The sequence below is a fragment of the Fukomys damarensis genome, unplaced genomic scaffold (assembly GCF_012274545.1).
Source record: "Fukomys damarensis isolate Sample0158 unplaced genomic scaffold, DMR_v1.0_HiC HiC_scaffold_22, whole genome shotgun sequence".
Taxonomy (NCBI): Eukaryota; Metazoa; Chordata; class Mammalia; order Rodentia; family Bathyergidae; genus Fukomys; species Fukomys damarensis.
This window is the reverse complement of record NW_022900934.1, coordinates 18,440,318-18,451,744: the sequence shown is the minus strand read 5'-3', so window position 1 is coordinate 18,451,744 and position 11,427 is coordinate 18,440,318. Positions and strand designations below refer to the sequence as shown.

At 48.3% G+C, this 11,427-nt stretch overlaps 1 protein-coding gene across 1 annotated transcript in view; it reads left to right on the top strand.

Annotated features, from left to right (window-relative positions):
- The first annotated feature begins 5 nt into the window (after nucleotides 1-5).
- The window catches only part of Plcg1 (phospholipase C gamma 1), a 33,116-nt gene continuing 21,694 nt past the window's right edge, over nucleotides 6-11,427 (top strand). The window contains exon 1 of the mRNA XM_010631407.3: nucleotides 6-222. Within this exon, the coding sequence (XP_010629709.1) occupies nucleotides 6-222 (217 nt within the window). The remainder of the gene's footprint in view (nucleotides 223-11,427) is intronic.

The window sequence follows — 11,427 nt, the reverse complement described above, 5'->3', positions numbered from 1 at the left end:
GAGCCATGGCGGGCACCGCGTCCACTTGCGCTAACGGCTGCGGGCCGGGCGCGCCCTCCGACGCCGAGGTGCTGCACCTCTGCCGCAACCTCGAGGTGGGCACCGTCATGACTTTGTTCTACTCCAAGAAGTCTCAGCGGCCGGAGCGGAAGACCTTTCAGGTCAAGCTGGAGACGCGCCAGATCACGTGGAGCCGCGGCGCCGATAAGATCGAGGGGGCCAGTAAGTGTGTCTCTTCCCAGCCTGGGCCTCTGCCCGCGCACACGAGTCTTCGGGGTCCCGGCCCTGCTCCTTTTAAACGGCTCGCAGCCTCAGATACTTGGGCGAACTTTCAGGCCCTCCCCCTCCTCCGACCCCGCCCCCGCCTTGGGGTGGTCACCGAGGGCGCGGGGGTGGGGGCATCCGGGTCCTCGATCACCTTCCAGGACACCCTCCTCCCCCAGCAGGGGGTAGTGTTCTAGGCTTTTTGAACTGAGGCCTAAAAATCCTCTCTGGCTGAAGACCAGAGGGGCAGGCATCGGGCCCCTCAGCCCGAGGGAGTGGTGTCATCAGCGGCCAGGGGAGCCAACACAGTCGCCCCCCACCCAGCCGAGAACCTGCGGCCAGAACACCCTTTCTCTGGGTGTCACAGTCTGTGAAACACTGGGCCCCCAAGTCTGAGCTCTTATTTGCAAAGGAACTTTTGGATTTCCTAAATAGAATTTAGGCAGATGTGGAATAGGGCTAGTTTGGGAGCACAGCTGGGCCTACCCATGTCCCTCTTTAGAAGAGAGGATGGTAGTCTTGTTCGGGTTGGAAAAGCCTGAGAGAAGACATTGCCTGCTCCCCCAAACCCCCTTCTCTATCCTGCTTTTTTCCTGAAGTTGAGTTTTGGACTGTATGGTGGGCAGACACCCAAAGCCAGAACTGGGGTTTTTGCCAGGCTCCCCTCGCCTCTGCAGGCATTACTGTGAGTAGGATCTTGGCTCCAGAAAGGCCAGCCCCAGTGTGCCATGGAGTCAGGTACTCTTTGGAAGAATGTGTAGCCGGTTTGGGGTCTAGTCCTTTGTGTCCTGTGTCCAGTGACCGCAAGAAGCCAGGAGCTGCTCCACTTGGTTTCCTGCCGTTTTGCCTTTCCAGGCTTGAGGTTGGCAGTTTTTGCAAAGGTCTCTGGTGGGAGGAGGGAGTTGGGGGAGTTCGAGAAACCCCAGATCTTTCGGATGGTTATTACACTTAGTGAGTGCCTGTATGGACACTCCTCTCTGTACACCCCCCCACAGTCCCCTGTCTCTTATGAAGAGATGATGTGTTTGCAACCCCGAGCTGTGTGTTGCTTCCTTCAAGGACCCCCAGAGACAGGTGTTGGAGATGCCCAACTCAAAACCAGGTGTGTGGGAGAGTGTCAGGAAGTGACAGCCTAAGAGATAATCCCATAGACCTTTTGAGTATGGTGTGCATGCATTGTGATGGGTGAGGAGATGGAGAGGAAGAAGGTCTTGTGGTAAAGCAGCCATTCTCAACTACAAACTACAGATCTGACAAGGCTGCTTGAGCATTGAACGGCAGCTGCCTTCCTCAGTGTCTCCATTGGCCCTGTCAGCCCCTGATTTGAGAAACTGGATTCCATTGTGGAGGAAGGACAGACACTCTAAAATGCTGAGGTAGCCCTGGGAACATCACCTAGGTATCAGACTACAGGCCCAGCACCCTTGCATCTGTGATACTCCTACAATGAAGTGGTGGCATTGGCTGGGGTTTCCAAGACAGATCTCCCAGATAATAGCTGCATTTAAACCATGCAGGTAACTAGCGTAGCACCATGGTAGAAGGCAAATCTCCGTGAAGCACATAGTAGCACTTTTGCATCCAGCCAGTTATTTACTTTCTCTGAGCCTTATTCTCATCTGTAAAAGGAAGGTAATAGTATAGCCATCATATAGGGTTGCTCTGGAGAATAAGTGAAATAATTGATACAAAGCATCAGTGTCTGACATTGTAAATATTTAATAAATGTGAGCTGATACATTGTAGTGCCTGACACGTTGTAGATGTTTAGTAAACAGCAGTTAGTAATAGTAACAGTAAAAAACTATGTTTGCCCTCCTAGAGGTTGGACTGGGGATGTTTAGGGTGGTCTGCTGTGACTGTTAAGAGAGGGTTGCAGGAGACTTAAGTTCATGTTTACTTAGCTTGTTACTTGCAAAAAGGGAGGAAACAGTTTTGCCCTAACTCATCTAGCTACCCACCTGTCAAATAGAGCGGCATTTCTGTAGAAAAAGTGTTTAGAGTTTTGTGCACTTTGCTGGTAAGTGAAATTTTCTTCAAGTTGGGCCCTGAACAGAAGGAAAGGTTATGGAAAGAAGACCAAGCAGTGCATTGTGTCTCATTTAAGTTTTTGGAGGACGGAGGCAGGAATGCAGAGGACTTGACTTCCCTAGCCCCCAAAGGTGGATCAGCCAGAGATGTACAAATTCAGTGCTGAAATTTGAGGGGCCTGGAGAGTAGACAGTGTAAAGGAGCCCTGGCTCTTTGATTTAGGGATCCAGATCAATGGAGCCTGAGAAAAAGGGTAGTAGATGCAGGTGTAGAGTTCAGACCATACAGGTGGAGCCTCCCACTCAAGTCTTACCCTACTTCCACCCAGTCATGGCTCCCTGCTTTGATGGGTTCTCATCTCTGCAGCCTTCTGCAAACTTTGAGCAGGATTTGGTTGCCAGGTGGATCCGCTGCCACTTAGCATATTGCCCAGGTGCCTCAGGTGTCTCTGGCCTTTTCATGCTGAGATACCCTGCCAGTGTACCATGCAGTGCCTGAAGCCTGGCCAAAGGATGAGACACTGTGCTACCCTTAGGATGTTCGGTAAAAGTGCAGAGCACTCAAGTGTGAGATCTTGTTCTGCCCTAACTTTGCTCTTTTCATGTGACCACTTGTGAAGTGAAGTTTAACTCAGAAGAGGGGTTAGGAAGTGCTTTGGTGCCATTTGGTTGTGTGGTGGTGTGACAAGAATGCCAATTGGCTTTTTTTTTTTTTTTTTTTTGGTACCAGGTTTCTAACTCTGTACCTTGCACTTGCCAAGCAGGCAGCAGAACCCTTGAGCTAAATCCCAGCCCAGCATTGGCTTTTTATATTGCATACTTTAAGGGAATTAAAAAACAATTACAGACTTTCTGCTGAGTGTTAAAGGGACTTGTCACCCTTTTGTCTGGGCTGATCCTCAGAAGGACCCTACAGGATGGCCAGGAGTACCACCTCATGTTATAGATTGGGAAACAAACACAGGGATTGATTAGTGCCAGTGTGTGCCAGAACCTCACCTGGGCCCAGTGGCCAGTCAGGACTAGCTGCATCCCAAGGTGACTGGGCTCTCTCAGATTGTGCTCCCTCCATTCCTTGTATTCTGTGTTGCCCTTACAAGGAAAAACCTTTGTGCTTAGACCACATTTTATGAATAGAGTCTGTTTCAGCTTCTGTATTCCAAGATAGCCTCAACCTCTTTAGACTCTGGTTCCATGCTTTTTCATATGGTACCTTCTCTGGTGAGATGGTTCAGAGTGTGTTTAATGAGTTTGTTTAGTTGAGGGTCATTGTTAACGCAAGAGCCCCAGGTGGCGATTCTTGTGGAGGTGCTCTGTGGATGCTAGGCAGGCACATCTGTGGGGACTTGGAGAGCCTTAGGCTTCTATCTTTGGCTGATTGGTAGGTAGACATTCCTAGATGGCAGGCTCTCTTAGTGAATAGAAATGGACCCTTCCCTTTGGGAAAACTTTAAATGGACAACAGTTTTGAGGGTTACCTTATCAAAGGAGGCAGTGGTGAAGAGAACGGCTGACTGCCTTGGGGCAAGGAGGCTCCAAGAGGAGTGTGACCCTTGTAGCTGTGGCGCTATGGGTGTCTGACAGTGAGAAGAACTCACTACGAGGCTTGCTGTGAGGGATAGGCCCACTACACTGGAGGATACTAGATTGATATTATGAAGGGTTCCTTTGTACTGACTGGTTACTCTCAGTGGGCAAGAGCACATGTCCAGATCTCCAGGGCTAGCCATCCCTGCCTGTGTGTTTCCTGTCTGACTGTCGTTTTTCCAGGGGAAGTAAGACCTTTTAGTATTTCTTCATCACCTCGGGATGGCTCTGATGTGTGGGTTTCCAGGCCTCCTGTCCTGCTGGAGTTCTGTTTCCTGTGAAGCTAGGAAAGAGGGCATATTTCACAAATGATCAGAGAAGCTGAGCGTGCCCAGTGCTGTGATGCTTAGCATCTCCACCTTTTCCTAGGACTCTTTGTGTGTACACAGATGCATACACTTGAGTTGAAAATAGAGGTCTGGGCCACTAGGTTTGCTTAGCTGGCCCCTTGGAATGATAGGCATTTGCTCAATATTATTTGTACACCTAGGCATTGAGGGTTCACAGATGACTAAGACATGGTCCGCACCTTTGAGGAACTTAGAAGTGTGTAGTTATGACCCTGTGTATTAGGTAAAAATCTGTACCAAGAGCTCTGAGTGTGACACAGGAGAGGTGACCTTTGAGTTGGCCCTTGAATGATTGAGGAGTCTGCCTGTGCCAAGGTGGAAGGACTCCATTCAGGGCTTGGGAACAAACTGGCACGGTAGAGATGAGATTGAGATGGTTAAGGGCTCCCTAGGGAGGGTCCCAATGAGCTATACTTAGTAGGTTATGTACTCTGCTCCATCAGCTGCAGGAGTCAGCAGAGGCTGTAGTAGGCTGACTTGCCTCTGTCTGGGACACTGCTGTAGTAGTGGTTATAGTACTACAGTCAGGTTGATGCTGGGGAGAGAGGCCAGGAAGCTCTTGTGGTTTCTAGAGGAACACTAACGAGACCTCAGCTGAGGTAGGGCAGAGATGCCGTGGCAGAAGGGAAGGGGGCCAAATCTGGAGATGGTAGTGTTCACTAATTATTTGGGCTGTGATCTCAGGCTGCCAGGGTCATAATCCTGTTATGCAGTTTACTTGCTCTGTGACCTTGAGCATATACTGTATTTCTCTGATCTCTTTATCTGTAAAAGGGGATAGTGACAAATGGTGTTTATTTCAAAGGTTTTTTGTTTTGTTTTGTTTTTTGTTTTTGTGAATGTGGATTAAGGGCTTGGCACAGTGAGTGTGAGGTGGTATACATGCTTCATGTGTGGATCTCTGACAGGAAGGAGATAGGATTAAGTCTCCAGGAGGGCCTGATAGGAAGGAGATTGGACATACCTATTATGTCAAGGGGCTGGTACCTGTCCATTCAGCCCTTTGATTCAGGGTGAAGAGGCTGTCCACTACAGGCATTTGCAGGGAGATGGGACATTGGGTAGAGGCAGCTGCTTGGGTGATGGTAACCCTTTCTGTGGTGTGAAGATGTCACATTGGCCTATTTCTAAATTACTAGCTCTTTAAATATGCTGGTGGGGAGTCTCTGTCTTCCAGGAAGTGGTCTAATGCCACAGCCAAGGTTGATAGGTCTGCCTCTGCTGCCCCATCTGCATCCATCTTCCTTAACTCAGGGCATCTCTTCTCATTCTGTGCCATTTCTTGAGGGATGTGGCTTCACTGAGGCCACAGATAGATACATTGGAAGGAGAAGTGAGGCCTGAAGCTGCAGAGGCCTGATTTTAGAAGACACTCTGTTTCTTAGAACTGGAGAAGTCAGTGTGGGCTTTAAGAAAAGTCCCAGGAGAACTGTGTGTGGGGTAGAGGGAAGGAAATGTTCAGCCATAACCTGTAGTGTGCCCTTTTGAAAGGAACAGTGTGCCAGTACTGCCCTGGGGAATCATCTCTGAAAGAAGTAGTAATAGGAGTGGTCTAGGGCAGCATTGGCTGATGGTCCCACCCTTTTGAGGTGGGTAGGGTCTGGAGATTTGTGGCAATGGCCATTACATTTGGATTTGAGTCTCAGCTCTCCTTTGACCCTGGGCAAGTTACTTTAACCTGTCAAACAGATCTTTAGCCAACAAGAATAATTTCAAGCTAATCTACTGAGGTCTTAGTAAAATTTTATGTAAAAGTGCCCAGTACAGCATTTCCCACTACGGTGCACAAAAGTATTCATTTCCTTTATTCTCAGTTAATCTCAAAGCTCCCATGCACGGCCACAAGTGGCTGCCCTAACAACTACCAAGAGTCTGCTAGCCACTTGTTTTCTTTGTTCACTTCCTGAGTCTACACAGAGATATGGGGCACCAAAAAATTTTAGTATTTGCATAGTACATTGAATGTTCATGGAGCTATTGCTCCATGAATCCAGGGAAGGCAGGAATCACTAGACTTCTCTTAGGAAGAAACCAAGGTTTCATGGGTAAGGTTCATGGCAGAGCCAAGGATTTCTGATTCCCGCTATGATATTCATTTACTTTTCACTCTGGGGAAAATGGCAGGGTGAACTTTGTCAGAGGTGTTTTATTTTTTCTTATTAATGTGAACAGATACCTGATCTCTCTTCTGCCCTCTGGCTAGATGTGTTTGTCCATCTCAGGCTTCCATTTGTGGACAAGCTAGACTCCATTGCCTTCAATCCAGAGCATCTTCTGCTCTCATTCTTGTCATGACACCTTCATCAAGATGTGTGGCCTTACCGGAGCTTTTTCTTCAACTCCTTTGGGGGAAAAAGTATAGCTGATATGAGAGACAAAAGAGCTTTGTTCTCTGAACTTTCTCATACTGGCTCATAGTGACAGTCCCCTTATACCTCTGCAGGAAAATATGAGACCTCAGGCTCAGTGCCGTAGATGCTCTGCAAAGTACCTCCCCAGGATCCCTCAGGACAGACTCCAGAGCACATATCCTCCTGTGCTCCTTCATTTGTGCATCACACCGTGTGTTATGGGCCTCTGTGCTTGGCACATGGGGCTCATTGCTCCTGACTCATTCAGGGAGGGCAGTAGATCTCTAGGCTGGTTGGTTTTCCATAGCTACTCTTTCCTTTAAAAAAAGTCTGATTTTCTAGAGCCCCAGTGGCTCACTGAATAAGCACAATACCACTTGTGCTTCCCTGGCTCTGCACTGTGTTATTTGCTAACTGTGCCAAGCACTGTGGAGTCCATTAGTTACCATAAAGTTAGGGTAGACGTGACCAAAAAGAACATCAGTGGCCAGACGACTAGAATAATTATAGGGTGTGGCAGGTGCTGTGAAGGAGACAAGCATGAGCATACTCTATCAGTCAGGGTAGGTGAGGGCATGTTGTGATGACAGGTGACCCCAAACTTCCATGGCTCATAACAGCAAAGGTTATTTTGTTCCTTATGCTAAGTGTGTATGTCCATCAGAGCCACACTCTCCAGGGACAGTGGCCTCAGTGGCTGTGGGTCAGCCCTGTGGTTCAGAGCCTCAGCATTCTGGGCAGAGGAGGCTGAAGAGGGATTTGAAGTACAGTAGTTGGGAAGGGATGACTTTATATCTTTGAGTTGGGTGCACCAGTGTGGCTCTGCTGCTATTGTAGAGCAGACTGCTGTTCATGTATGTTGACACTGCCATGGCTGGCATCTTTGAAACAAGTGTTGTTGTGTTTAGATTTTAAGGTCCTTATCAAATTGTAATCTCCCTGCTGTGGCCACAACACAGATGCCTCTCCTTGAAGTGCCTCATGAGCCTAGTCTGTTGTGCCCACAGCATTCTGCCATTAGAAATAGAGTTGTTCCCCACCTCTCGTCTTAGCTGCTTTGCTGGGTATGCTAGAGCTGTCAGACAGTGGGGCCCCCGGCACCTGAAGCCTACTAGGGAGTGAACTCAGCCCCCAGAGAGCAGGGAAGGATGTATGAATACTGTGGAATTGGAGAAGAGGCAGTGGATATAGTTGAGTTTTTTGACTTGAGGGAGGTTGTGGTCACAAGAGATGGGGCTTGGAAAGTCTCCACTTGAGGTGCTACGCAGGCCTTTGAGCGGCTGTAGGGCCTGTGTGCCAGGCATAAGTCTTAACTCTCCACACTTCACCTCCCAGGAACCAGGCCCATCCTGGGGGAAGTAGGGAGGGGCTCCTTTTTATAGCCCACGTGTAGGCTTTGTGTATAGGCTCTGCTGCTTCCTTCCGGCCCTGACCCTTCCTGATGTTGGCTGCTGGCCCTGGCTTCAGCAGGATTCAGGATGCAGAGTGGGGGGGTGAGGCTTTCTACGGAAGACTGACACCTCATTGACTAAGCCCCGCCCTGACAGAGTTTTGAACAACAAAAAGTAACCCTGGGAACCTGTGAACTTGAACAGTCCTTGATCTTGAGAACATTACAGAAAACCATGAAAGCCCAGGGCTGGTAGGAAACGGTGATGTCTAGTGCTGTAGGCTGAGCCCAGGGGCCCAGATGGGAGTCATCCTTCTCTCTATAGCAACTGGTCCTCCTCCATGGGGTCCCTCCCCTGTTAGCTGCATGCCACTGTTGAGTAAAGATCTGACTGAAGCTCTAGACCCCTGGCAATGAACTGGTGAGGGGCTAGTCCACCTATAGTTTGACCACTGGACAAGTAATGTGATTCTTCCTTGACCCAGGTGGACAGTTCATTTTGAGGTTGGCTTCTTGCTTTTTTGGACACTTGGGGATTTGGCTGAGCAGAAGTGTCCTGAGGAAAGTAATTGTTGAGGGCATGCCTGCCCCTGTATCACAGTGTTCTTGGTTTGGCCTTACCTATGGTGGGAATAGAGTGTTGATCACACTGGGTTTTGGCTTTGTAGATAGGGGTGGGGAAATTCGAGCTATGTGGGATTGTGTGACTGCCTCGGGCCCAGAGAGTGTGGGCCTGAGGTCGCAGGATGACTAACCCTAGGAAAGAAGGGAGGAGGGCCTTTGTTGGCTGCGGGTCCCACAGGTTTCGCAGCCTACTTGGGGGCCAGTCGACAAAGAAGTATAGCTCAGTTCTCTCAGCTGGCAGGCTGGGTGTCAACAGAGGCAGGGGTTAATGGTCTTTCTTCATCTGATAGTCTCCCTGTCCCACCTGATGTTCCCGATGTTTGGAGACAGTGCTGCTCTTCCCACTCTAGTCACTTCGTCTACCTACAACAGTAACTGAGTGCAGTATGCCTATGTTAGCTTGTTAGTTCCAGCTGGGATTATGGGAGCTCATAGCATATCCACAAAGGAAAAGGTAGCATGTATCATTTTATCAAAAACTTTGTGGAGGGCCTCTTGAGACCCACAGTGACACAAGAGCATTCCCTCTAGTGAAAACGGAACTCTTGGTTGTCAGACTGCTCTGAAGAGGCAACTATGATCCCTACCTAAGAATGGCCTGCATTGAAGCATGAAGCTCCAGGCAGGGATGTATGTTAAAGGGATATGGAGTGAGAAGCATTCTCAGAGAGTGGAACTAGGGAATTAAAATGGACAGGGAGAAATCTCAAGACAGCCATCTTTCAGCAGGGAAGTTGATTTTGAAGCATCTGAATTGGGCTTTATAGTGAAGCAGTGAGTTTTGTCACAACTCTATCACTCACTGGGGCCTTGTTCTACCAGGAAGTAATAGGGAGATCGAGCGGCTTAGGCTGTCATGGCTCTAAGAGAGTGTGGCCAGATACTATGGAGATGCTGATCACACAGCTCAAAGAATGTGAGAGCCTCATGGGGCCTGCAGGGCAGGGTATCCAAGTGAGCAGGCCTTGGATTTGATGACTTCCTTTGTCATTGAGGTTTACTGTGTTGGGGTAAGGCACAGTAAACCTGGGGTAAGACTGGCCCCGTCTTCACCCCATGAGGTAGCAGGGATCCAGGGCCTAGTGGTAAAACAACGGGAGCTCAAGAGTTCCACAAGGGGAAGGCCTCTGCTCTGCCCCCTCCACTTGTCTCTCCACCTCAGCCCTGGGCACCTGGGCCCTTGTGGAAGGGAGACCCTAGATTTTCCTTTCTCTTCCTAATCCTTGCCATATCTTCTGCTCTGTGAGGGTGCTTCGGAGATAGGTTGTCAGAAAAAGGCCTGCATATATTCTGAGCTATGAGGGTAGAATCTCATTTATCTAGTGAGCAAGAACAGGTCGAGCAGCAGAGATTCTTATATTTTTTCTTTGCGCAAATACTCAAGTTCCTTCTGGGTGTTGGGTTCATGCCCTTGAGTTTTCATTCTAGTGGAGAAAGATAGCTTTAAGATACACATATGTTTACTATTGTGATGAATGCCACAAAGCAGCAATGCGTGGCACAGACTGGAGTCCTTCCCTCCTCCCCACTGTCCATGTTGGCCCTGCTTGGCCACCCCACTGGGATCCTGAACCAGAACAGAGCAAAACCTAAGGTGCAGGCAGCTTGGCTTTCAAGTAGTGTTGGCTCTGCAGCTCACCACGTGCTCCTTTGGGTAACTTCATTAACCTCTTTGGGTTCAATTTTTTCACTTGGGAAATGGGACTTGTACTACCTGCTTCGCAGTGTTAGGATGAGATGAAATATTCTTTTTAAAATTTTGTATAAAGCTCTTAAAAATGTGTAAATGTCTTTGTAAAATAGAATAAATATGTAAGAAATGAGTGACAGGATGCTGCTTTCTTCCTGGCAGCAGAGGCAACTTCCTTATCCTCTGCTTCACAGCTTCTCAGAGCTTTTGTGTCAGGGTTCTGTTTAACATCAGCCATCAAGCATGATGTGCAAATCTGTTCCTTCCTCTCACTTTCAAGATTCTTTTTCGTATTTTGAGACAGGGTCTCACTTTGTAGTTCAGGCTGACACTGAACTCACTATGTAGCCCATTCTGGTCTGGAACTCTCAACTATCCTCCTACCTCAGCTTCCTGAGTGCTGGGATTACAGGTGTGCATCACCATACCTGGCTGGGCTTCCAACTTCTTGAGATACCTGTACAGCACTTCAGTATCTGGCATGATGCCTCTCATAGATTCTCAGTAGGTCTTGTTGGAGAATTGAATTAGGGGCTGGTGAATAAAAAGAAAATGTAAACAATAATTCAAAAATTTTTATTTTGTGCACATTTGAATGGTGATGATGTTATCTGACCAAGGAGCATAGCAGGAGGCCCAGGTTTTGGTAACAGTGTTTGGATTGAGAGTTATCTTTAGGGTATTTTTGAGATGGACAAGTGAGGGTAGGAAGTAGACATTTGGATTGTAGGGTTTGAAACTTTAGAGACTAGAGATGTTTGGTGAGTTGGTGAATGTTTGGTGAATATAATTTGAGACAATTAAAGCTCTGGGCATGGCTGACACTGACTATGAAGACAGAAAACCAGGAGATGAGTTACCTGGGTTTGAACCTTGAAGAAAGCTAGTAGTTTAATGGGATAGGCATGTATCTCACAAAGCAGAAGGAAAACAAGGTAAAATTGTGGGGTGGCGGGGGAAACCAAGGGCAGAGTTTCAAGTAGGAGGGAGGTTGAGGTAAGGAAAGAAGATGAAAGAAAAGTGACTTACACCCAGTACCCTTATCTCCATGTGACCTGAATATACTGTAGGGACATTCTTGGAGCCTTTTGTGATCCTGGAAAGTCCTGAAACCTGGCCCTGGTGGACTCCTAACCTCTTT